At 40.1% G+C, this 28,000-nt stretch overlaps 2 protein-coding genes and 1 pseudogene across 2 annotated transcripts; all 3 read left to right on the forward strand.

The window, feature by feature from the left end:
- Positions 1-7,173: 7,173 nt before the first annotated feature.
- On the forward strand, positions 7,174-7,546 carry LOC128118745 (60S ribosomal protein L34-like; annotated as a pseudogene).
- Positions 7,547-13,609: 6,063 nt separating this feature from the next.
- Positions 13,610-14,590, forward strand: LOC128118120 (trace amine-associated receptor 2). Its single transcript, XM_052750624.1, has one exon. It carries the CDS (start codon positions 13,670-13,672, stop codon positions 14,588-14,590), a length of 921 nt encoding a protein of 306 aa, XP_052606584.1. The 5' UTR covers positions 13,610-13,669.
- A 9,305-nt stretch (positions 14,591-23,895) lies between these two features.
- Positions 23,896-24,927, forward strand: LOC128118122 (trace amine-associated receptor 3). The gene has a single exon (XM_052750625.1). The coding sequence runs from the start codon at positions 23,896-23,898 to the stop codon at positions 24,925-24,927; it is 1,032 nt and encodes a 343-aa protein (XP_052606585.1).
- Positions 24,928-28,000: the final 3,073 nt, after the last annotated feature.

A 28,000-nucleotide genomic window follows, 5' to 3' on the forward strand; every position in this document is an offset into this window, starting at 1 on the left:
ATTACCAGCGAATTTATGATTTCCATTCTGTATCATTCTATTGAGTCTGGCTCTATAGTGAGTCATATCAGCCCCTATGTCTAATTTGTATGTGTCTTTGATTTTTTTCCTAAGAGGAAAACATCACTGACTCACTCATGAAAATTATACAGTTCTTGTGATATTTATAAAGGGTAGTGACACAGTAACTTAAAGTTAGTTCCCTCACAATGATGCATTAATGTCAGGAAGTCCTCTCAATGGATGTGTAAGTCAAGTACGCAGCAACTGAGATGATCCTTTCTACATTTTGCTTACTGGTCAGTGGTTTCACAATGTGGTATGGTCAAGTCATGCTTTTTAACCCTGGCTACCACAGGAGCACTTTAAAATAGTGTGGGCACTCAGACTCACGTCAAGAAGATGATCTACCAAAAGGACTTTTCTTACTGTTTTTGGAGCTGTGACAAAGTACAGACAGCTATTTGTTCTGTACTTCTGTAAGGACGTGGACTGGAAACTGTGGAAGTGCTTAAGCATGCTATGGTAAAGCAAAACACAGAAGCCCATGGCAGAAAGAGACATCCAGAGACCTTGAAAACAGAGAAGTGTGGACTCAAATCCCAGCTTTCCTTCATGGTCCCTTTCTTTCTCCCTCTGTGCCTTTGTGTCAGCAGATAGGTCTGTCTGGAACATCTCTTCCCCATATCCACTTTGTAACTGGGTAACATCTAAACACTTGTAGGGAGAATCACCTATATAGAGAGCCCCAAAGTCAGCAAGCCTCCTTCTCTGAACTCCCAACACCTTTCACACAATACTTGTCTGTGCACTCGCTGGTTATGCTATGATACCCTCTGTCCCCCTGGACGTCGTAGTCTTACTCCTCTTTACATTCTTGTGATCTTGGCTGTCAAGATTCAGAGGACACTTCCAGAGGGATTGGTTCTAGGATTTTTATTTTAGAAGAAAGAACTGATCCATCTCTTAATCACTGTTCTGTCGCTGTGAAGATACACCACAACCAAGGCAACTCTTATAAAAGAAAGCATTTAGTTGGGGGCTCGATTACAGTTTCAGAGGTTCAGTCCATTATCATCATGGTAGAGAGCACAGCAGTTGAGAGCGGACATTCTGAGTGTGCTGTCGGTTACATGTAGCTTTGCATGTAGCTTCCTGCATTGTGAGGCTCTTGAGTTTCTACCCAGGGATGCGTAGTTTCTATTGTAATGAGCCGTAGGTTACTCGTAGTAACTCTGGGGCATCACTGAACCTGCTCCATTGGTGGAAGCCAGTTTTTGTCCGGCCTCAGCAAGAGGTGTTGGGGGCATGCCCCAGCTTTCCTCTCTGCCAACTTGCTTTTCCTTACATGTATGTTTTGTAAGGCTTTGCATCTGGCCTTCTGGACCTCACTGCCTGCTCAATTTTCCTGCCTCACCTAGAGAGAAGTCACTAGATCAGGTAACGAACAAGTAACAGGATGTGGAAGGAGACACAGCTAGTAAACGTTAGAAACAGAGAGGAGGCCAAGTGTGCCAGGCTACAAACCCCACCCTCTTTCGTGTTTCAGAAAGCGGAGTAAACTGTGGGACCATTAAAGGGAACACATAGCTTTATTCCTAGCAAGGTGTGTCCACGTGAGCTTGATATTTGTAATAATGTGAATATTTTTTAACTTATTTATTTATTTTTTAATTTTCCAGAGCTGAGGACCGAACCCAGGGCCTTGTGCTTGCTAGGCAAGCACTCTACCACTGAGCTAAATCCCCAACCCCATTTTTTAACTTTAAAAGTGAAGTTATTAAAACATATGTTCTGGGGCTGTGGATGTAGCTCAGTGGTAGAGCATCCACTTAACATATATGACTCCCTGGATTTTATACACAGTGCCATAAAAAGCCCCCGTGCATTCTGAAGTTTCATTAGATTTGGTTTGAGGCCTGCTGTCTAGGTCTGTGTTTGAAGCTGTACCTGTGGTGACATTATTTAGAATGACTGGGTTGATGCTCAGAAATCTGCAGTTTTAACCAGTGATGCAAGTCCTTGGGCATGTGCACACATCTCTTCTAGGAACCATACATGTCAGGCATGCTTATCTGAGCAGAAGGAATTCTACTCCCGTCCTCCACAGGTAAAAACAGGAAGGTTGTAACTTGAAGGTCAGCCTGAACTATGAAGCCAGTTCGGAGCCGTTGGATGGACTATCTTGTGAGATTTGGGGGTGGGGATGAGGAAGATGTAGGGAGAAAGAGAAAAATTTCTGAAGTACTCGGTGTATGTAGCAGGGTGAAATGTCAATGGCATAGCAAAGCCTGCAACATACTTGGAAATGAACTTGAAAGACTTGGTTGTGAGCCTCTGTGGGAAGGCCCTTGCTGCAAAGCCTGCAGCATAGCTTCTTATGAACATTTGCTCAAGCCAAGGAAAGGGGAACAATAGTTTAATAGAATGTAATATCTCTAAACCAGCATGAGAAAAAATTATTTTCTGAAGTTATTTATTGAAGTATCAAAAATTTCTAAACTCTGTGGTCCCTTGGCAGTCTAGCTCAGGACTCCCAGTTCTGCCCGGGCTGAGGATTGTGTTGACTGTGAAAACCATTTTGTAGTTCAATATAGAATAACACAATTAAAATAATGTAGTGACGTTTCCACGTTGTGAAAATTATTCAGTGGAATAAACTTTTGTCTAAGATTGCATTCCCACTAAATTCCAGGATTACGATGTTCTCTTTTATGAAAACATGATAATAATAAGCAAAGAGATTTTCAATTTTCAATTTTATTTTCATTATTTTTAATTATGTGTATGTGTGTTCACCCGAGTACAGTTGCCTGCAGAAGCCAGAGGGTCAAATCTCCCTGGTGCTGGGGGATATAGATGGTGGTCAGCTACTTGATGTGGATGCTGGGTTCAAATTCAGATTCTCTGGAAGAGCAGTATGTGTTCTTAACCAAGGACACATCTCTCCAGCCCCAGAAGAAAGGTTTTTTGAAATGATCTCACTTGACAGATGCATTTGTCTTTCAATTAAAAACTTTATGAACTCTCTTAGTCTATTAGTTTAGCCTGTTAATTACCTAAGAGAATGAAAAGTGAATATAAAACATACCTGGAAGCAATGTAGTTTGGAAATAAAGTCACAAAGAATGGGGAAAAAAAAACCCCCAAAAAACTCTTAGGGACTTCCCTGGGAAGAATGTGACCAAGACAATAGCTAAACACAATCAAAAGTATTCCTAAAACTTGCCTGTATAATACCAATGCTCTTTTTGAAAGGAAAGTTTACTTCATTTAGTGTGTGCAATTTAATTGTACATTTTAAAATAGATGTTATTTATGAGCAAACAAAATGAATATTTAGTTGAGGATTTTCTTATGGCAGCCAACTAGGACTGAGGCGTGCCTGATGTCAGCTGAGTGGTTTTTCCAGACTTCTAAAATTACCCACACGGGTGACCCTAACTTTGCTCACAATGCCAGCTCTGCAAGCACCTTTGCATCAGAAAAGGCAGGCGAGGGGCAGTCACTGCTTTGCAGTGTTTGCATCAGCTAAAGTTTTCTTTCTCACTTTTACACCTGGACTTCACTTAAGAGCTTGAGAATTCCCCTAAGCCTTTAAGTTCCTCAAATGAAGTTCTGTGATAAATGTTTTCCCATCTCCATTAAGGGCAACTGCTCTCCCAGGGACTTAGAAGATGAAAATGTTTTCCGTCAAGATGCCACCAAACAGAACTGTTAATGACACCCTCTGGTCTCTATTTACTCGAAAGTTTATCAAATGAGAAGGAAGTGCCACTTAGACTTCTCTCTTTGGACTAAACTGCAGCTTTAGAGTGTGAACCTGTAAATAGAGTGCAGTGGGCATTGGTAAGTAGACAACCAACACATTTAATTACTCTTATTAGCAATTCTCTAGACGAGTTTAAACAAGCAGGAGGTTTTGCAGCTAATGACATCATATGCTTGAAAGGTGAGGATAGCTTCATTTTTTAAATTGCGTAAGTTTTTTTTAATTGTCTGTTTATTCTCCTGAGTACAGAAAATCGTGGAGAGTTTGGTGAATGAGGGAAAACATGTAGATTGTAAATTGGGTTTTCTTCCATGGTTCATATGACTAGGAACAGCAAAATAAAAACAACAATGTAAAACCGAAACAAAACACCACAATAGTACCTCTCTTATCACTTTGGGTGTGTGTGTGTGTGTGTGTGTGTGTGTGTGTGTGTGTGTGTGTGTGTGTGCAGGTACTCATGTGTGTGTGTGTGTGTACATGTGTACAAGCCAGGTGTTGACATCAGGTACATTTCTCTGTTGCTCCTCACCTTATTTTTGAGACAGGGTTTCCCACTGAACCGGAACTGACTTTCTTTTGACTAGAGTGGTTGGCTCGAGCCAACACTGGGGTTATAGGTTTGCTACAGCACTTGCCTATCTGACCATTTCTCCAACTCCCCCATTTATGTAACACATTTCCAGTGTTTTTCATTTGTTAAGTGGATACTGCATTGTTTTCAGAGTTCTCACAAAGATTTATTCATCATCTATTCATTCACGTGGCATATATTCATTGGACATTTACGTCAGCCATTGTGCTAGCTGTATACTAGAAATATGGAAGAAAGACTGCCAGGCTTGCTCCATCTCTGAAACTTTTGTGGAAATAAAGTGGGGTGTTCTGGAGGTAAACTAAGGTCAGATTAAACAGATGTTTGAGTAATGCACAGGAGTACATGGTTCATAGCATATGGTCCACACTTCAGATTTATCATTCTCACTTGAATTCTAATTGTTCTCCGCAAATTCACTTCACTATTGTCAATCTGGGCCATAGTTGCAGAGGTGAAGTTTTCCGTGGTCTCCCTATCATGTTTGACTCAGATCACAGCATTCCATGCGGCCCTTTCTCTTTGAGTGGCTGACCTTAGAGGTCATTGGGATCCAACTCTTTATTGCCCTTTTTAATTTCTCTTTTTGCATGTGTGTGTCCAATATAAATGGATATAAATATAAAATAGATATAAAATAAACCAATGTTTTTGCCTATTGGGTTTAGCCTATTGACAAACATTACGTTTTAGTATGCCCAACAATGAAATCACCGGGTTACCCCACCTCGCTACACTGTTGACCACCACCACTCTCCTACAATTGCTCCACCTAGAAATCCGGAGTTGATACTCTTTCCCACACCACATGTCCTATCACACATGGGTCATGTATTGCAGTCCAAGTGTTCTCTCCTGTGAACTCTGAATAAATCCCATGACTGGCTTGTGTTCTGTAGTTCTTGTTCACTTTGATCCATTCTCCATGAAATCACAGATTTATCTGAAATGCAACCTGGTTATCTGCTGTAGAGCCTCCTCTGACTGCATTTCCCTCTTTGTGTTACACCATACTGTCCAGATTTCCTGGCTAACATGAAAATCCTTCGGTTACCTTGCCCACTTTCTGTCTGAACCCCTTGACCTTCTTCCTATGACATTTCAGACATATCAGGTTACCTAAATTGCCTGAAAACCCAGATCTTTTTCAGAACTCCTGGGCTGCGAACAAGCTACTCCCAGTCTTTAGGAAGCTTTTCATCAAATTCACTTGCGTATTCCAGAAGCTTTGCCTTAAGTATAACTCTTTCCTGCACTTGCCTGAACCGGCCCTACTCAGGCTCAGTGAAGGCCATCTCCATTCCTCTCCCAGGCTAATTCCGGTCCAGACCTATGACTGAACATTATGAGTGACATTGTAATAATTTGTCTTAATAGACGAAGTAGTTCTTTCCTATTTAAATATTTTGCTTTTGTTTTAAATTGGACTAGTTGTTTCCTTGTTACTGTACATTTTATGTATTTTGAACATCATTCACTTATTGGATGGGTAGATTTTTCTCTCTTCTTGTAGACTTCCTCCCACTCTATTGATTGCCTCTCTTGATATAGGCATTACAGTTTGATATAATATCATTTGTATGCTTCTGCTTTTGCATGCAGTTTAGAGGTCATGTTAAAAAATTGCCCAGGCTAACGTCATAAGCCTTCCACATTGTGTTTTCTTACTCATTTTTATAAATGTTCTTAATCTTGTTACATAAACTGCCTCTTCTTTTAGTTTGCTAAGAGGTTTTATTTAACTAATAAATTTTAATTTTACCATGTTCCTATGAAATAATCAAATGATTGTTCTTCCTTAATCTGATATTGTGATGTTTAAATTATATCCTAATATCAAACTACTAAACCATGTTTTTGTCCTTGGGATAAGGCAACAAAGACAAAATTTTTTATTTTTTCTACAAATAATTTGTGAATTTAGGCACCTTTGCATTTGTGTTTCTGAGTAAAATTAAACTTTAATTTTCCTATTCTCTTGATTATTGTCAGGCTTTTGTATTGAGAAATTTATGTTAGCTTCCTAAAGTTAATTGGAAAATGAACAATTTTCTGTATCTTGAATAGTTTGTCTTTATAGATTCAGTAGAACTTGCCATTCATATCATCTGTAAATGACCTGGAGTTTTCATTACATGAGCAAGTTTTTGTAAGGTAATAAAAATAAAAAAGAAAAGAAATAAGATAAAAATAATGATGTTAAAAAAACATAGGAGTTCAAGGCCAGCCTGGTCTACAAAATGAGTTCTAGGACAGCCAAGGCTACACAGAGAAACCCTGTCTCAAAAAAAAAAATGTTGTATTACTTCCTATTCTAATCTGTCACTTTGACAAACATCATGAATAAAACTGTTAAAAGTTGTACAAGAGAGAGAAGGCTCAGTCAGAAAAGTGTCTCCAGTGCAAGCATGCGTTTGGATCTCTGGCACCTACATAGGAGCATGGTCATGCTTGTCTGCAACCCGATGTTGGAGGCAGAGGCTGGGTGATCTCCAGTTTGCTGGGCAGTCAGTCTAGTCCATTGGTGAGTCAACTGAGTTAGTGGGAGACCCTATCTCAAAAGATAAGGTGCAGAGTGATAGCAGAAGATAGCCAACCTCAAATTCTGCCTTCCACGAGCACACACACATGTGCATACGCCTCTACACACACATGTGCGCACACACGCTACATGCGTACACACAGACACAAAAATGTACAAGTGATGAATATGTGCTTCTAAAACTGAATAAATAAATAAACTTTAAAATATGTATAAGACACTTTCCTTTTCCTCTTCCTGGGACGGTGCTTAGAGGCACTCAGAATGGTTCAGTGTTTGACATACTGTCGTAGGCTTTCCTACAATGCAAAACAAAAAGCCTAACCAAACTAGGCTTTCTTGAACCCCTGGCAGCAAGATTGTTTACTTTTATACCAAGAAGGTTGGGAAAGCACCTAAATCTGCATGTGGTGTGTACCCAGCCAGACTCTGAAGGGTTCGTACTGTGAGACCTAAAGTCTTTATCAGATTGTCTAAGACAAAGAACCATGTCAGCAAGGCCTATAGTGGTTCCATGGGTGCCAAGTGTGTCCATGACAGGATCAAACAGGCTTTCCTTATTGAGGAGCAGGAAACTGTTGTGATGGTGTTGAAAGCACAGGCTCAGAATCAGAAAGCGAAATTGCAGCTTTTTTAAGCAATAAAAGTCAAGTCTTGGTCTTTGAAAAATATGTATAAGATATATTTGCTATAACGTGTATAAGACATATATGTAGCAAAGTTTATTGGAAGAGATTTAAAGAAGACCAAGTAAATATGGAATCCTCCATGTCGCTGAAGGGGGAGATTCAATGTTACACAGATATTATTGCTATTCACTCGAAATCTAACATAGCTTTTGCAGAACTTGGAAAATGGTGAATGTTCAAAAGATAATAAATAGCCAGGTGATTTTAGGAGGAGGAGGAAGAAGAGGAAGAAGGGGTCTTTCTCTGCTAAGTAGAAAGACATTGTAAAGCTGTGATAGCTGAGGCAATGTGGCATTTGTCCATTATTAAACAGGATGGTAAATGAAATTAGAGAGCTCAGAAATAAATATGAGCTTTGACGTACTGCATATCTGCATGTCAGATCAATGGAGAAAAGTCAGGTGTATTCAACAGATGGAAGTGGATAAAGATGGTTTATTAGAAAAAAGTTGAATTGCAGTCTTACTTTACATATATCATACATAATTTCATATGTATAAAGTACAGTTTTCTACATCCTGATTGTTAGAGTATGAATCAGTATAGCTGTTTGGAATACAGCCTCAATTTAACTTCAGCTGTCAGCTTGATACAGTCCAGAGTCACCTGAGGTAGTCTTAGTGAGGGTGGGGGTGGGATTGCTCAGACCAGGTTGGCCAGTGAGCACATCTGTGGAGAATTGTCTTGACTGTTGATTGGTGTTAGATGGCCCAGTCCACTCTGGGCAGCGCCTTTCCTAGGCAAGTGGGCCTGGATTATCTAAGAAAGGTAGGTGAGCATGAGCCTGGGAATGAGCCAGTAAGCAGCATCCCTCTGGAGGTTTCTGCCTGCAGGTTCCTGCTCCGAGTTCCTGTCCTGACTTACCTCAGTGATGGACTGTAATCTGGAAGGGAAAGCTAAAAAAACCCTTTCCTCCCCAAGTTGTTTTTGGTCACAGTGTTTATCATGGGCACAGAAGACAAACAAGAACAAATGTTATTGGTTTTTATATTGTACAAAGTGAGTGTCTACATCCTTCTTGACTCTGGCAATTGCTTTTCCATGTGTATTTATGAGAAAAATATCGTGAGTATATGCTACAGCAGGTTTGCCCAAGAGTATTCCAGAAAGCATTGTTCATATTAGCAAAAGAATCAGAAATAATTCAAATAACCATAATAATAAGAGGACAGAAAAACAGATTTATTATATGGTAGTGAAGTGAATGAATTACAGATACATAAAGCTTAACTGATAAATTAAAAAAAACAAATTTCAACAGACAACAAAAAATGTTATTCATTTTATAAGGAATTCTAAAAACAAATTAGACTATATATTGATTTAGCTATACCAGTATGCTTGGTACTTTATTTACTTACTAAACAATACAAATGATTAATACGATGTCAAAGGGAGTATTTGCTTGAATGATGGGCATATAGATGTATAGAAGCTAGTGTTATCCTAGGCCACAACCAGGAGTGTTCATTATTTCACCAACAAATAAGCAATAAAGATGTGTGTCACAATTAATTGCAATTACTTCAAATTCTATATTCCTATATCCCATTAAAGTGTAAACATTTACATTAGTGATTTACTTTTTTACTCTAGCTTAAGGTACAAAATTGGTCCATATCTCCTTACAGAATTTATATTTACATTTTCCTTTAGTGCCTCTCTTTCATTTATATTCCCTGGGAACTAAATCCAAATATTCACTCTTCCTAGGCTTCCATGAGGTGGTAGTGTTAAAAATAGACAGTCACCTGGACTAAGAATGCAGACCCACCTTCATCTGTGTTTAGATGCACAAATGCCAGGCTATGAGGCTTGGAGTGGGGGCAGTTCTGGTGCCCAAGGGTGTATAAAGAGAAAGAGTGCTGGTGTCCATTACATTTACAGTCAGCACATAAATGTTATTTGTCAATCTTGTCTTTAGTGTGAGAGACGCAGGTTCAGAAGAGTTTTCTAGGGATTAGACATGTATATTATATGGGGCCAATCATATATTGCTTTCAGATTTTGATAATGACTCTGTATCATTTGTCCTTCTTATGCCCTGTCAAGAGCTATCCACTCAAGAAAGGTCTAGTATTCCCTCTAGCAGCTGGGCTAAAATGACACACAGCAGTTCTTTGTTTATGGAAGATACAAGGTCTCTCAGTAAATGCTTGAAATTGCAGATAGTACCCAATCCTATGTATACTATGTTTTTTCCTGTATATGGATCCCCGTCATAAATTTTAACATAAATTAGTCACAGCAAGAGATTAACAACAACATAATAAAACAGAACATTTATAAAAAAAATTCATGTGAATTTTCTTTTAAAATACTTTACATTTTACACACTATATTACAAGCACACTTTCTAATGATGTGAGATGATACCTGACAAGATGAAAGGAGACAGATAACATGGCCATTGTAGTTCAGCACGGGGCTACTATATAACGGTTATAATGGTTACTTGAACAAAAGCACCAGGGTATTTCAGAGTATATATAGTGTAGATATATTGGATAGAGGTATGATTCATGGCCTACAAAGAATGGGGAGGGGTAGTGTGAGATTTTTAACATGCTATCAAGAAAGGTCAAATCAAAATCATTTATGTATTCTCTCTGGATCAAACAAAATGAAAATGCAGAATTTCTTGCTAAAATGTCACTAAGAACTTCCAGGAGACAGAAGGCCAGCGAGCCCTTTAAAACCCTTCAAAGCTCAGTTTCCCCATATAGCTATCCAAGTTTCATACATCCAAAGCAGCTGCCAAAATAGCTAAGGTCACTGACAACAGGCACCGTTTAAACTCAAGCAGGAACCTGATGTCACACAATGAGCAGCCTTATCACTCCCTGTGTCTGAAATATATTTTCTTCCCTAAGTTATCCAAACAGCAGAAAATGAGCTTTCTTATATGAAAAGAAGACAAACAAAAATACGGGCAACTGTGACTAGATGTGAAGAGGTTTAAACAAATGGTATCTGAGAAGATATGAGAAGATAGTCATGAGAGTTACTTATAGAAATGATAAATGGAGTCAAGATCCTCTGGTCTTAGGAGCACTGAGCTGCATCCCCAGACAAAGAGAGGAAAATAGTGTATGGGAAAAACCTCTGTGAGTATAAAATATGATACAAAATATGGACTGTGACCATTCTGGTCATTCTAAAGTGACAGGGGACACCTATCTATTTTTCTCCTTGAATTACCCATTCCACCCATATCTAATCAGGATTGAGAGTCACTGATAGCCAAAGGAGTTCAGCTTGACTCTTATAGCCTTTGTGTAATAACTGTCTTAGAATATTGGTAGTGCTGTGGGTGATGAAAACTTAGGTAAAGAAAAAAAAAAAAGAAAACTTAGGTAAGCAGAGCCTCCTAAGAGGATGCAGGCATAGGTCAGGGTCACTTAAGCTGTTAAACTTCAGAAGGACAAGAGTCCCCACTCCTAACAAGTATCCAACGCCCTTGAGACTGATTGTTAAATTATAAAGAAGCCCTGTTAACACAGTTCATGTCTTGTAGTTCAACATCAGCATTCAGAGTCAGTAGAGGAGACACACATTTTCTTCCACAAAGCAGCTACAATGGCATCTTTTGGAGAACAACAGGTATGTGGAGAAGGGATGTGAAGGGGAAGATCTGTGTCTCCTCTTCTTTGAGTGTTTGTTAAGTAGTAAAATGTCTACCTTATAATGCAGTAACACTGTTCATACACGTTTTATTCCCCTTTCCATCTGTTTACATGCACAGAGAATGTGTAAGTATCTAGATTGTTGAAGATTCAGGGCTTACTGTGGGTTTGTGCTGAAAGGCAGATCCGTTTGGAAACAACAATGTGCTGCTTTTGACAATGTATCTTATCTCCTAAGAATATTTAGAATCTTGGAAAAGAGTGGGAGTTCTTCATGAGGACAAGCCGATTTGTTTAGTGCAGGTGTTCCCCTAAATGAAGTAGAGACAGCTCAGGAGCAGAATGTGTGCTCACTGTGAGCAAGGCGCTGGATCGAATCCCCACTTCAGATCAGAAAGGGGGAAAAAGCATAGGAAATACAAAGAAAAAACTATTGGCTTATTTTAAAAATCACTTCACTTTGAAAGTAAAGAGTTATCTGCATGGCGTATCTGTCTGTTATCATCTTTCTATCCTATCTATATCTCAACCCCTTCCTATGTTACATTTTTATTTGAATTACTGGACTAAGAAATATAATATGAACACTAATATTTTTAGATGCTAAAAATAAGTATAGCTTAAGAACTGATTACATATATGTTAGAAATGTATGGGGAAAGGATTTCAATGAAACTATTCCAAGGCTCAGGGCTCACCATGGAAGAAGAGGATATAGAGAGATTTTAAGAGTCAAAGGTAGCGAATGACTACAGTGAAACAGTGTCTTCCAGACATGACAGGGCCATTCCATGCTTGACTTCAAACTTCTTGCGTGCACAAGATAAAGCCAGACAAAACCTCAGCATGGATGGAGGAAGGTCATGGAGCCCCATCGCCAACCATGGAGCTATTGGCAAGAGATGGCTGCTGGGGGAGGTAGATTTTCTTCAGGGATGTGGTCCCTGAGAGGCTTCCCACACTTTAGTTGATGGCCCTATACCCATGCACATCCTGGCAACACTATGTGGATTCAGTGGGTTAAAAAAAAAAACAAGTGAAACTGGGAGGAAAAAGTGATGGTGAGGGAATAGAGGAGTTAGAGGTGAAGGAATGAGAGATGGATTTGATCAAAACACATTATATTCACATAAGAAATTCTAAAATGAAAAAAAATTGCTCTTTTATGCTGGGCACTCTGGTGCACACTTATCATCCCAACCCTTAAGAAATGAAAGCAGAAGGATCAAAAGTTCAAGGCCAATCTACGCCATGTGAGGCCTTACCTCAAAAACTAAAAAACCAAACCAAATCAACTAACCACCACTACCACTTATTGGGAATAGGCCTGTTTTTCTGTAAATACCGTCGATAGTGGCATTAGCTGACAGAGATCTTAAATGTAACTGGTGGTGCTCCTGTTTGTAGCTTCTAAACACCCAGGTCTTGAGTATGAACGGGTCCTTCGTCTACTTTAAACCACTGTGAAAGCACGTGCTGTCACGCACTCCATTGCTTCTCTGCAGGTGGACCTGGTGTCCCAGAGTAGGAAGGAAAAGAGGAACCAAACTGCCTTGGATCCATCCCTTGGTGTCAGTTGCTCCCTTTCTTACAGCTTGTTTAGCTGCTTTAAGTTAAAAATAATTGAGCCTGATGCTTGGAGTTCCATCCCCAGGGCCCACACAGTGGAAGGAGAGACCCAACTCCTGAAAGCTTACTCTGACCTCCACCATTTGATTAACTATCCTGGATGGTGTGATGCTTGCTAATACTTGGAGATTTGCTAAGGAGGATGGCTTTCCCAGATAATTAAGGGTAATTCAGTAACTCTTCCACCTTAAAACAACTTTAGTGAGAAAAAAATCAAAGCACAGAGGAAACAATAGAACATGTGAATGAAACTATTTTTACACAATAACCTAAGGTTTATGAGGCAACACAAGCCAAGCAAATCAAGTCTGATGATGAATTCCAGGTTCATCTGAGGAAGAAGTGTATGAATGTTCTAGCAGTTATCTGTTTCTATACACACAAGGACACTCAGTTAGAGTTAAGCCGTTAATAAATTTATTTTATCATCTCCCCTCCTGCTTCCCTTTTCTGTCTCCTCTCCTTCTTCAACTTCTTAATTACAGATCCTGTTAGAATGAAGTAGGAGTGGGTGGTAAAACTTGAGTCATGAAAAGTGTAAATAACTTTAATCTATTCTATAGAATTCTATACATCATAAAATTAATGAAAAAACATGTCATATATATTTATATATTTCAGTATAATTGTCTTCCTTGAGTCTTTTATATTTTTTCTTGAATTGGTTTGTAAAAGCAGAAATAAAAATAAAGTATTGGTCTGTTCTCTGATAAAAGCCCATGTGTTCTTGCTTTTTTGTAGGAAGCCCTTGATTGTTCAGAATATGGAAATGGATCTTGCCCAGAAAATGAAAGGTCTTTAGGGGTCCGAGTTGCCATGTACTCATTTATGGCAGGAGCCATATTTATCACAGTCTTTGGTAATCTGGCCATGATCATTTCCATTTCCTACTTCAAGCAGCTTCACACGCCGACTAACCTCCTCATCCTCTCCATGGCAGTCACCGACTTCCTGTTGGGATTCACCATCATGCCATACAGTATGGTCAGGTCGGTGGAGAACTGCTGGTATTTTGGACTTACTTTTTGCAAGATCCACTACAGCTTTGACCTGATGCTTAGCATAACGTCCATCTTCCATCTTTGCTCAGTGGCTGTCGATAGGTTTTATGCCATCTGTCACCCTTTGCATTACTGCACCAAAATGACCATTCCAGTTGTTAAGCGGCTGCTGCTTGTCTGCTGGTCCGTTCCTGGAGCATTCGCCTTTGGGGTAGTCTTCTCTGAGGCCTATGCTGATGGTATTGAAGGCTATGACATCTTGGTTGCTTGTTCCAGTTCCTGCCCAGTAATGTTCAACAAGCTATGGGGGACGACTTTGTTTGTGGCAGGTTTTTTCACTCCCAGCTCTATGATGGTGGGGATTTACGGCAAAATTTTTGCAGTATCCAAAAAACATGCTCGTGCGATTGATAACTTGCCAGAAAGTCAAAATAATCAAATGAGAAAAGACAAAAAGGCTGCCAAGACTTTAGGAATCGTGATGGGTGTTTTCTTACTGTGCTGGTTTCCCTGTTTTTTCACCATTCTGTTAGACCCCTTCCTGAACTTCTCCACACCCGCGATTCTGTTTGATGCCTTAACGTGGTTTGGCTATTTTAATTCCACATGTAATCCCTTAATTTATGGTTTCTTCTATCCCTGGTTTCGCAGAGCACTGAAGTACATTTTGCTGGGTAAAATTTTCAGCTCACATTTCCATAATACTAATCTGTTTACTCAAAAAGAAACACAATAGACTTGATCTATACTAGTGTACCACAGACTGGAACTCAAAGAATAAGGAGGTTGCTTCAAGGAGCTAATAGGGGACAGAAGACCAGCAAGCGAGGGTCGAGAACATGGCCAGGGCACTGAGGGAGGGGAATAAATAAGACCAAAGTTAATATATATATATATATATATATATATATATATACACATATATATACATATATATTTGTGAATATATATACAAAATGTATAATGTATAATGAATACTGAACAGCAAAGGCTTAACGAATGAAATGTATGTAGGAAAATGAGGCTTCTGTATAATGAATTTAAGCTAACTTAAAAATTAGTAACAAAGGGTACGAAAACAACACAGTTTCTACTTCTTAGCACAACAGGGTGACTATGATACATTTCAAAATGATCCAAAAAGAATGAAATTATCAGTATTTGAAAATGATCCACAGGTGAAGTCACGGGGCTGATTATCACTCTGATTTGATTTTAGAATACTGTGTACAAGTCCTAAATTACCATAATGTACTCTAAGATGGACAGATTGAAGGAAAAAATACAGAAAAAATGAAGTTGCCCAAGGTTGTATGTGTATGTGTGTGTATGGTGGGGGGGAGAAAGACAGAGACAGAGACAGAGAGAAGAGATTTTGGCTACAATAAAAGGCTCCTGGTTTCTAGTATTTAAGGGGGAAATAAGAGAAACCCTCTTTGTACCCAAATTCTTTCTAGCCATTGTATAGCACTAGGAGAAAAGAAGAAAAATTAGAAAAGGAATAGAAGATGAGGAAAAATTCAGGAATAAAAAGAATATGCAAACACCTTTTGAAAAAAGGCTTTATTTTATGTGTACAGGTGTTAAGTTTCCATGCATGTCTGTGTATCATGTGTATGCAGTGCCTTTGGAGCCCAGAATAGGGCATTGGATCCTCTAGAATTGGAGTTACAGATGGTTGTGAGATCCCAAGTGGGTGATGGGGATTGAACCCAGGTCCTCCAGAAGAGCAGTCAATGCGTTTGACCTCTAAGCATCTCTAGCCCTGCCCCTTTTTTTCTATTCAGGAGGATCAGAATGCAGCTGAACTTGAGAATTTCTCCTTCCTGTCATTACCATACATTTTGTGCAACAACTTCTTTTAATGTTTCTTTCTCAGTGTCTAAGCATATCTATCAGATTTTTGCAACATGAACAAGTAAAAATTATTGCTAACTAAATAATACCAAAACCCCACATTCTAGCAGAAAGCATCAATTTTCTAGCTGAAGGTTAGAATTTACTAGCTTTTACTGTGGTGAGATCAAATGTATTTTTTAAATAAAGATTTGGAGGGTGGTTGAGATGGCTCAGTGGATGAATGTGCAGGCTACAAAGTCTGGGTTCAATCTCGGGACCCATATGGGGGAAAGGAGAGAATCAGTTCTTGCATAAAACCATATGGGGGAAAGGAGAGAACCAGTTCTTGCATAAAACTGTCCTTTGACTTCCACACATGGGCCACTGGGTGTGCGCACACATGTGCACACACATATACACACAAATAAATAGATGAAACACAGAGAGAAGAAGAACTGAAAAACTGTAACAGTGGCACAGATCCCTTGAAAGTTCTCATCAACACATTCTCTTGGTCATGGTCACTGCCTATTCTCCACTTACGGCGGCAGAACGCTCTTCTGTGACTTCCTAGGTTTATGAATAGCTTGTATTGTACTGGATGTGATGATTAATAAATGCAATACCAAATATCTTATGTTTGGAATCCGTCATTGTTTGATCAATATCTATATTTATTGGGAATGGGAGTGGAAGAGGGAAGCCAAAAATAAATCTCATGATTTAAAGGGAAGATCAGGTACTAGTGACTTTCTATTTGGCGTTTACTGCCTTTTGCTGACTGCAAGTTGAGACTCATTAATGGTGGGCTATAGTCTGTGTGTTGTGCCAGCAAGACGGGCTGGCAAATGTTTCTGCTTCTCAGATGGAAAAATGAAATGTAAAGTTTGACACTTTCTGTGTCATACAAATGATAGCCCCCTAAAAGCCTTCCATCTGATTTTAAGGTATGAATGTGATGCCAATATTCCTGAAAAGTTAGCCATCTATTCTTTAAAGTGGGCACCAGGGATCTTAGTGTAGTGCAAGCTGTAAGCAACATTCTCAACAAAAAAACAATTAGAAGGAAATAGACATTAGAATCCCTGAATGAATTTAAGGTAGTGTCTTACAATTTTTTTTTAAGATTTATTTATTATATATACAGTATTCTGTCTGCATGTGTCCTTGCAGGCCAGAAGAGGGCACCAGATCTCATTACAGGTGGTTTTGAGCCACCATATGATTGCTGGGAATTGAACTCAGGACCTCTGGAAGAGCAGTCAGTGCTCTTAACCGCTGAGTCATCTCTCCAGCCCCGTCTTACAAAATTTTAATTTCAGACATGTCTGTGTTCACATGGGTTTTAATATATGTATGTGAATCTTGTAATATGGAATATTTTTATTTAATTAATTTATTTTTACCATGGCAATTAACATTATAAATAACACTCAACAAGTTTGCTTTGAACTTAGCTCATTACAGAGATTAAAATGAGAGAATGACTATTAAATAGTCAGATTAAAAATTAGTCTTACTCAAATGCAGCTCAAAGATGGCCCTGTCACTTTTCTCTAGATTGGAAGCTGCCCTCCCATCCTCACTGTCCTTCTGACAAGTTGGCTCCTCACAGCCCAAAGGGAGGAAGTAAAATGGTTAAAAAGACTAAAAGCACAAAATAAAAAAAATAAGAAAAAAATTTCCAAAAGAAAACGATTTAAGCCAGGTACAGTTATGCGAACTAATCTAATATCACAGAGCCTAAGATGATTTAGTCATTTTGTTTTCATTTTTATTATTCTTTGAGAGTTCATATACAAATACACATTTGGTCATTTCATCCCTTATTACACTCATTCCTTCACACTCCCAATGAAGTCCTTCTCTTCCCAGCAAGTCAAGTGTTCCTCTATTTTACTGTCATTTTGGATTGTTAATTTGTTTTCTCTCTCTCTCTCTCTCTCTCTCTCTCTCTCTCTCTCTCTCTCTCTCTCTCTGTGTGTGTGTGTGTGTGTGTGCGTGCGCGCGCGCACATGCGCGCACTATCTACGGTGTTTAATTAGGTTCACCTGCAAATGCATGGCTGTAGCGCTATTTACTGGAGCCTGAATAACTTAGTAGTTTCTATAACCCTGAGGAAAATGGTTCCCACCTCCCCCAGTGACCATCAGCTGTCTTTATCTCCTCAGGAACCAGTGGGACCTCATGAACACCTCTCCCATCTCTTGATCGTTTTTTTTAAATGAAATGGTCTGATATATTCTCCTTCTCTCTCTCCCCTCATCCCCCTCCCACCAAGTACTTGAGCCAAACTGGTACAAATTATTGAAGTAAAAACAAATACTTCCTTTCCACACCAATATCTTCTCATTCAGAGTGAAAACAAACAATTAAGACAATTATTCTTTGGTTCTATCTTAGGTCTCAGGGCTGTCCAGCCTCTGGGTCCTGGCCCTCCAGGCACTGTCAGGGATGTTCTCCCTCTGATAATATGGGTCTCAAGCTGGACCAGTCATTGGTTGGCCATTCCCACAATTTCTGTGCCACCTTTATCCCAGTATGTCTTGCAGGCAGGGCAAATTGTAAGTCAAAGGTTATGTGATTGGGTTGGGGTCCCAATGTCTCCACTGGAAATATTGCCTGGTCACAGGAGATGGCTGGTTAAGGCTCTATATTTCCGGTTGCCAGGAGTCTTAGCTAGGGCCACCCTCATAGAGTCCTGGGAGTTTCAGTTGCACTAGGTTTCTAGTTCACCCCAGGGATACCCCTCATTCCAATTGTCTTTCCCAGTACTCTCTCCCACCATCTTCCCCCAGCCTGATCCTTCCTGTTCCATGCTCGCCCCCATCCAGACCCCCCCACCCCCTCTCCATCCACCTGTGATGTTTATTCTATTTCCCCTTCACAGTGAGATCCATGTGTTCCCCACCCCTCCTTGATCTTTCCTTGTTATTTAGCTTCTTTAGGTCTGTGGATTGAGGTCTGGTTATCCTTTACTTTATGGCTAATATCTACTTATAAGTGAGTACACACCATGTTTGTCTTTCTGGGTCTGGGTTACCTCAGGATGATCTTTTCTAGTTCTATCCATTTGCCTGCAAATTTCACGGTGTCATAGTTTTAAACAGATGAATAATAAATACTCCATTGTATAAATGTACCATAATTTCTTTATTCATTCTTTGATTGATGGACATCTAGGTTGTTTCCAGTTTCTGGCTATTATGAATAAAACTGCTATGAATAATGTTGAGCAAGTGTTCTTGCGGTATGGTAGAGTGTCCTTTGAGTATATGCCCAGGAGTGATATAGCTGGGTCTTGAGGTAGATCAATTCCTAGTTTTCTGCCATATTGATTTCCAAATTGGCAAAAAAAACCAAAAAAAAATCCTAATGATAGTCTACTATACTCATAGATTGTTGCCAGAGAGGCTTCACCCAGCAACTGATGGAAACAGATGCAGAGACCCACAGCCAAACATTTGGCGGACCTTGGGGAATCCTATGGAAGAGGCAGAGGAAGGATTATGGGAGCCAGAGGGGACAAGGACACCACAAGAAAACTCATAGAATCAACTAACCTGGGATCATAGGGGCTCACAAAGACTGAACCAACAATCAGAGAGCCTTCATGGGACTGACGTAGGTCCTCTGCATACATGTTACAGTTATGTAGCTTGGTCTTCTTGTGGGTCTCCTAACAGTGGGGGCAGGGTCAGTCTCTGACTCTGTTACCAGCTTTTGGGACCCTTCCTTCCCACTGGGTTGCTTCATCCAGCCTCAGCAGGAGAAGAGGTTCCTAGTCTTCCTGCAACTTGATATGCCATGGTTGGCTGATACACATGGGAGGCCTGCCCTTTTCTGAAGAGAAGGGAGGAGGAGTGAATGGGGGTGGGTGGGAGAGGGGAGGTTGAGGAGAGGAGAGAGGGAGGAGAAACTGTAATTGGCCTGAAATAAGTAAGTAAGTAAGTAAGTAAGTAAGTAAATAAATAAATAATAAAAAGACAATTATTCTTGCCTTGGATATCAGTTAGCATTTAGTGTAGTTTCATGTATTTTTAGTTTATGGCAGTTTGGGCACATTCTCTTTCTAGAATGAAAGCCAAATAACCAAGACATCAGATCTGAAATTACTGTCCTTCATTTGGAAAAAGCCAACTGAAATTCGCTGGGACACTGAAGTCCACGGACTATTCTAATATCCTCGAGGGAAGAAAGTGCAATGGCGATTATGTCAGGAATCTGCATGAAGCCTTCTCTCCCCATCCTGGATCTGCCTTCTTCATTGCAGCCCTCTTGAGAGCACAGACAAACTTATATATGAGGGGGTGTTAATTCTCTGCACCGAACTTTCCAGAACTTCCTGCATCACACCCACCAAAGACACCAGAAGAAACTCAATGAGGTGAAACTAACATTCTAAGAAACGAAAGGTACTGGATCATAAAAGGAATTGGAAACAAATTGACCATTTTTCACTAACACTAACGTTTGGGGATTAGAATGTGTTACCCATGGGTTGCAACAGAAAAGGTAGAGTTTTGTCTCCCTAACTGGAAAATAATTATTGTGGTGTTCCTGTGAAAGGCTTTAATATTTCCATCAAAATTGGTTTGGTAGGGTTTACAAGTTTCTATGTAACATATAAAACGTTTTTACTAAGTTAAAGAAGTATATAAGGCATGACTCAATAATTGTAAGGTATTTCAATAATGCTAAGATGCATTTTCTTCTTTGGCATTTTAACAAAAATAACATTTATTATTCGAATCACTTCCGGATACCATGCATTATTTTAATATCTTCCCCTGCATGCAGCATTTGCTTAAGATTTTTTTGCTGCTTGCTTCCCAGAACTGCTCCCTCATTCCAAACACACAGAATCCCCGCACCAGAAACACCAGATCTCTATGATCTAAAATAGTTCGTGTCCAGTTCGATGAGTGTACAAACAGCAGCAAACATTGTGAAGATGTGTCTTTGGGGGGTGGCCTGATTTTTTTGTTTCAAGCCCATTTCCAGGAAATGAGAACAAGGCTGGCCTACAGATTACTTTTATTAGGACAGGCTGAGGCCATAAATACTTTCGTTGCCCAGATAAATCGGTAATGAATGGCAGCCAGAAAGGGATGAAGGAGGTTCATTGGAAAAGGGGCCGGGAGAGCTAGAGTTTACTACTGGTCCCAGCGTGCAATTGCAGTGGCCACTTGAAGATTTGAGGTATTTTATATACATGGAACAGCTGGGACCATGCAATGAAACAAACTTACATTTGGCGTAGTGGGTGTAACAGTTAGTGTCTGTAATCCCAGCACCAGGGAGGCTGAAGAAGCAGGGCTGCCGTGAGTACCAAGCCAGCCTTCGTTACAGAGTGAGAGCCTGTCTCAAAAAGCAAAATAGAACAATATAAAAGAAGAAAGATTTGGGGCAAGTAGTTTTGAGACTTTCAGATAGCCAAAATTTTTACTGTTTTCTGAGTTTTGCTTGTATTTGGTGGGGGGCCCGTAGGAGGGAAGGGTTTGTTTGCTGTTTGCTAAACAACATTTTCTGTTGTGCAATTATCTTAATATTTTCCAAGACAGATTAAAGAATTCCAGGAGACAGAGTGCTTTACTAATTAGGTTTCGATGATGTGTTGGGGCTAACGTCTTACTATTTAATTGAACAAGTGATTCCTGCCCTAAAGATGGCTTTGCTTTGTGTCATCAGGGTTAGCAAATAAATGGAATGCTACCTCACTTCTCTAGAAATTTACATTAAGACAAGGCACAGTGCTAGAAGGAAAAGAGTGTTTGAAATCGTCAGAAGAACTGGACTCACCACTGTCTAATTTCTGTGGTTACCTCAATAATCTTATAAGATTAATTCCAACGGGGGAAGTTTTTCTAAATAGCTTCTGACCCAAGCCTTCAATTCCAGCACTTGGGAGGCAGGGGGATTTTTGAGTTGGAGGGCAGCCTGGTCTACGTCGTTTCGCCACAGCCTGGCTAGAGTAGACATTTTCAAGACAGCGTGGAGATCACTGTTAAAGGTGCAGTGTGAGAGATTGAGGGGAGGGGAGTGTACATCAGAATTTCCATGGGAACAGATATTGAAATACACACTTGATACACCTGCAGGGCCATCGACTGACCTGCCTGCAAGTCAAGGTGTGTTTCTCCCCTTCATCAACCAAAAAAGGTAAGTGTGGTCCTTATGGAAGATGTGTTTCCATCGATTCCTTCCTTCCCACTCCATGTCTAACACATTCTCCCATACTCCATTTTAGTAGATATTTCTGTTCTTCTGATTTTCAAATACAACAACATTTAATGCAAATTATGGGAAAAGTTCACCATACTTCTTACTTGCCTTCTGCCCTGCTCTATGGAAGAGAAGTTCCTCTGCCCATCCTTTGTAATAATCTGTCATCTAAAAATCTGCCTGCTCCTACCTGCTTTTCAAAAAATGTTCAGAAAATACATCCCTGCCCATTGTCAACAGATAAGGCTTATTTATGAACTGGAAGTTGTTGCTGCTTTTTATTTTCAATGTTATGAGTATAAACCCCACACATAGTTACAAAGCAAATTTATAGGAGAAATGTTTCCCTTCTCTTCACCTTAGTTGGAGTCCTGCAATGATTTCCAAGCCGTCTTGCCTATTTCAGTCTTAAATGTGTACAGAGAATGAAACAGAAAACACTTAGTCACAAATCTTAATAAATGTACCATATCTTTCCTAGCACATTTCCTGTCATTTCTACTTATAATAGTCTTAGTCTATTTTATGAAACTACGCATGAAGTTATACCGTCACTCTGTTGCTTTTATCTTAGCATGTTTAACAGAAATCAACACAAATCTCTTAAGACAAAATTGTCCTTTAGGTTCAGAATGATTTGAAGTCTTTAAAAACAGAATTTAAACCTGAGAGCTTGTGTTTAAAGATACCTATTTGTCTGTGTATTTGTTTGTTTCTGAGACAGAGTCTCTGGAACCCACCGTGTAGCCCAGGCAGGTTTGAGAGTCTGGCGACCTTCCTGCCTCAGCCTCTGGAGTGGTGGAGTGAGCTACCACTTTATGCTTTGAGAGGACGTTTTAATGGTTTATATAGAACTCAACGTTATTTTCTGACCTGTGGAACTAGAAATAAAGAGAGAATCACAGTTAGTGTTAGTTCTAGGTCCTAAAATTGGAGAACCCGTTAAGAGAAGAGCAGTGTCTATGTTACTCATTGACATGTACAAATATTTGTTTTCTGTGTTAGAATTTTGGATCATAATTTTTATTTCAAGCAGAGCTTACAACATTTTCATTTTTAAGGCTAAGGAAATTAAGTTATGCAGTTAAAGTTCAGTGTGATATCATTATGTCTCTTATGTGTCCAGTAAATTTCCAATATATTTTAATTGCATAATGACATCTTGCATTATATGTCTGACTTTTGGCACATAAATGTGTCTGCAGACATGCCAGCTTTATCAGCTTGAATAGGGAAATAAAATATCCCAATGGTAAACTGTTTGAAATGTTTACTTACAAATATTTTTCCTTAGCAGTATGTTATTTCTGGTGCCTAAAATAGCTATAGAATTTTTGCACTTGAAGAAATCAAATTCTTGAACAAACACATAGGGGAAAAACTTTGTGGTTTGACTTAAGATTTTACATGTTCAGTAGTTTGATGGTGAAAGATATGTAAAGTTACTGTAGTTCAAGTTCTGCGAATGAGGTTGCTTATGATAAATGTCAACCAAAAAATTATTCCAGTTCATTACAGGAATAAAACAGTGGCGCACGCCTTTAATCCCAGCACTCGGGAGGCAGAGGCCAGCGGATCTCTGTGAGTTCGAGGCCAGCCTGGGCTACCAAGTGAGTTCCAGGAAAGGCGCAAAGCTACACAGAGAAACCCTGTCTCGAAAAACCAAAAAAAAAAAAACAGTACATAAAGAAACACACGATGAGTGAAGGGAGGGATGGATGGGCAAGAATAAAAACCATCAACACGGGGAAGCATAAACAGTTGAAGTTTTTCATTTTTCTAATGTGGCAACTAACTCAGAAAATAAACGCAGTAGGTATAATTTTGAACTTTTGAATTACCGATATTTAGAGTCAATTGATGGCAGATGACTTTGAACATTGCTATACTCCAGACAGGTGAAGTTCACTGCGATCATTTGAAGAAAAGAAGAAACCCTGACTTCCTCCTGGAAAGAAATTCGAAGGACCAATCGCCATGGATCTAGCTTACATTCCGGAAGACTTATCCAGCTGCCCCAAATTTGGGAATAAATCCTGTCCGCCCACCAATCGCTCTTTTCGTGTCCGTGTGATAATGTACTCGTTTATGACTGGAGCCATGGTGATCACCATCTTTGGGAACTTGGTGATCATGATTTCCATATCACATTTCAAACAGCTCCACTCTCCCACTAACTTCCTGATCCTCTCCATGGCAACCACGGACTTCCTGCTGGGTTTTGTCATCATGCCTTACAGCATGGTGAGATCAGTGGAGAGCTGCTGGTATTTTGGGGACGGCTTTTGCAAATTCCACGCGAGCTTCGACATGATGCTGAGCCTGACCTCCATATTCCACCTGTGTTCCATTGCCATCGACCGATTTTATGCGGTGTGTTATCCTTTGCACTACACCACCACCATGACGGTGTCCATGATCAAGAGGCTGCTGGCTTTTTGCTGGGCGGCCCCTGCCCTTTTTTCTTTTGGCTTAGTTCTATCAGAGGCCAATGTTTCCGGTATGCAGAGCTACGAGATTCTTGTGGCTTGCTTCAATTTCTGTGCACTTACATTCAACAAGTTCTGGGGGACAATACTGTTCACTACCTGCTTCTTCACGCCTGGCTCCATCATGGTTGGTATTTATGGTAAAATTTTTATTGTTTCCAAACGACATGCTCGAGCCCTCAGCAATAGGCCGGAGAACGCAAAAGGAGAAGTAAGAAAACACCTGTCTAAGAAAAAGGACAGGAAAGCAGCTAAGACCCTGGGCATTGTCATGGGGGTATTTCTAGCATGTTGGTTGCCTTGCTTTCTGGCTGTTTTGATTGATCCGTATTTAGACTACTCCACGCCCATCATAGTGCTTGATCTTCTGGTATGGCTTGGGTACTTCAACTCTACTTGCAACCCCCTCATCCATGGCTTTTTCTACCCCTGGTTTCGCAAAGCTCTTGAACATATAGTGTCAGGAAAAATATTTCGCTCCAATTCAGAAACCACAAATCTCTTTCTTGAAGCGCATTAAGGAAAACAAACAAACAAACAAAAACACTGTGAATATGAATTGAATATAGAAAGTGACACTATGTTGATCCTTCCAAATCCAGGTATGGTGGTTTGAATGAGAAGGCCCCTATTGGCCCATATCTTTGAATACTTGGTCCCCAGTTGGTGGAACTGTTTGGGAAGGATTAAGAGGTGTGGTCTTGCTGGAGGAGTGTTACTGGGGGTGGGCTTTGAGGTGTTAATAGCCAGCCACTCCCAGTTAGGTCCCTCTGTCTCTGTCTAGAGCTTACACATCAAGATGTAAGCTCTCAGCTACTGGTCCAGTGGCATGTCTACTGGCTACCGCCATGCTCACCCTCTGAAACTGTAAGACTCCAATAACCTGTTTCTTCTATAAGTTGCCTTGGTCATGGTGTCTCTTCACAGCAATAGAACAGTGACTAAGACACCAGATCACTGCAAACACTGGTCTACCTATGACATTTCAGCAAATGCAGTTCTGTAAGATGCCAAAAGCTCCTTCCAACAGCTTTAACCAGTTAACCAATAAATTCATTGATTAACTGAGTTTGCATCCAGAGTGGAGTTACCTCTGTCTGCTATAAACAACAACAATAAAAAAACTGTATAGAAGAAATATGAAATGAAACATGGAATAAATTTATACCCTCAAGACAAAGACTGTCTTCAGAATAAAGAATTTAAAGTGCTAACGGTTTTGGATCCTGTCTAATTGTGCTTTAGGAATTCATGGGAAGATTTGTATGATTTGACGGAGCCTCTAGTGAACTGCTTTGTTTGTCACAATTCTCTTAAATACCTTAGTTCCCATGCTAGGTGCTGGTTACCTCTCTGACCTTCTCCACTCACTCCAGACAGATTGCATTCAAGAGCCCTCTTTGCCCAGGGTTTCCATAGTATTCTCCAGTGGGAAACAGCAGGAAGGGTCAGTGGTTAGAGGAAGGGTTAATGAGTCAAGCTTTCCACATAGGTGTCTTCTGCAAATGTGCCCCAGGGCTGCTATAGTTTTCAGAAAAAGGTCATGTGGTGTCCACACAGCCATGTGGGGAAATTCTGCAACTGTACCCTTCCAGTGCCTTTCTGGTGTAGCATGAATGCCAGACTGCCATTGGTTTTAGGTACCAGGCTTTCTCTTGCTGTTTCTGTTAAACCAATATCCACATTTGGCTTTGTAAATAGTTCCTTTGTTGGAAGTTCCTCACCCTGCTGCGTGGCAGTACTATCTGTCCTCTGTTAAACATATCATGAAATGGGGCTTTCCCTTGTTACAAAGAGACCCATCTTAAATAAGTGGGAAGGTGAAGGTCAACACCAAAGATTGCCCGCTGACCTTCACATTGGATTCAGTGGCACAAGCTTGCATCCACAAGCAATCACAAACACATATCTCTCTCTCACCAACACATAACATTTTAAAAATTAAAAACACATTATACATTTATGTGTTCTCAATCTGGAAAGCATGGAAAGATGAGTCTTGTCATCCCAACTGAGCACAAAATCAAATCTTCACATCTCTGGCCATGCCATCATCTCTACTTACAAATGTGTTTGATTTCATGAGTGAATTCCTTAGAAGGCAATAAAGTTAATTTTTAACAAGTTGATTTAAATATGAAAAATTTGATTCTATATTTTTTAATGAAATACTTAAGCTGAATTTTAATAATTTTGTGGTCTCTGTGATTAAAGGAAATGATCTGAAACAATGTGCAGAACTCTAATGGAGGCATGCTCCCTAGCAGTTATGAAGCTATCCACATCATGATGGACTTGTCCCATTTCCTATGCGTCCTCGTGAGGGCATGTTGAGAATCAAAGTCAGGGATTCCTGTGTGCAAGGCATATCTCTACACTGAACTGTGACTAGACCCTCCTCTTCCTCTGTTTTTCTTTTCACTTCCCCTTTTTTTGAAAAGACACTTGGTTTGTTATATTGCCCAAGTTGGCAATTGTGGCAATCCTCCTGTCTCTGCCTCCTGAGTACTAGGATTATAGGTGTTTTAAAACTTACAGCTAGATAATGTTTACAAAGTAAATTCCTTTGTGAAGAACTGATGCTGGGATGTATTTTCCGTTGCTCACAAGCCAGAGGCCTGCCCACGCTACCTAGCCAGTTTCAGGTCAGCCAGGACTGCACAGCCACACCCTGTTTCAAAGAGCCAAGTAGAGGCTGGAGAGATGGCCTGGTCCAGAGATTAGGAGTGTGCACTGCTCAAACAGAGGACCTGAGTTCATTTCCCTGTACCCACATGAGTAGGCTCGCTATTATCTATAACTCCAGCTCCGGGAAGATGCCAGTTCTATGGCCTCTGAGAGCAACTGCACTCCTGTGCACAAACCCCATCCCATCCAGACACATAATTAAAACAAATCTTTAAAAAAGGCAAATAATCTAGCACAAGAGGTAAGGTGAACATTTGCTGGGCTACACTTTCTCCTCCTTCTCTGTCTCCCCCTGTGTTCCTCTGCTCCTTCTTTCCTCCTTCCCATTTCCCGCTTTGTCCACCTTTGACCTTGTGTAAGACGAATCTGAGTTGTCTCTGAGGCCACAGCCATAAGGTCACAAAGCTAGTTTGCTCTCTGGAGCCCATTCTCTGGTGGCTTCCTGTGATCTCCGCTGGCAGAAGAGTGCAGGTGATGAAGGGGTCAGCTGCAAACTGTGAGGACAGGAAATGCAGCCTCAAGAGGCACATTTTATGCTTAAATATAGAGGACCGCATAGCCTGCCAGGAACCACTCCCAGGAGCATGAACCTATGTCCTATGTGTCTATTACAGAGTGGGAAATGAGCGAGGAGTAGAGGACTGAGGGAACACCATGCTCATTTGCCTGGTAAGAGACTGGCACACTAGTTATTCTTGGCTCAATAACTGTTGCTCTAAATTACCTATTAGAGAACCAAATCCCGGTAAAAGGAAGGAGATTGTATTATGAAACGGGAAAAAAATTCAGTTTGTTTTTGGGTGGCTTTTTGTTGTTGTTGTTGCTGCTGTTATTGGTCCATAGAGGGAAGCCACACTTCTGTCAAAACAAAACTGGCACATTTCAAAATGATCACTGTAATCCTA

The sequence above is a fragment of the Peromyscus californicus genome, unplaced genomic scaffold (assembly GCF_007827085.1).
Source record: "Peromyscus californicus insignis strain IS unplaced genomic scaffold, ASM782708v3 Scaffold_22__1_contigs__length_63687245, whole genome shotgun sequence".
NCBI lineage: Eukaryota > Metazoa > Chordata > Mammalia > Rodentia > Cricetidae > Peromyscus > Peromyscus californicus.

Excerpts from the sequence above, each read along its gene's own strand:
- LOC128118122 (XM_052750625.1), top strand. The coding sequence starts at position 23,896 with ATGGATCTAGCTTACATTCCGGAAGACTTATCCAGCTGCCCCAAATTT.
- LOC128118120 (XM_052750624.1), top strand. The coding sequence starts at position 13,670 with ATGTACTCATTTATGGCAGGAGCCATATTTATCACAGTCTTTGGTAAT.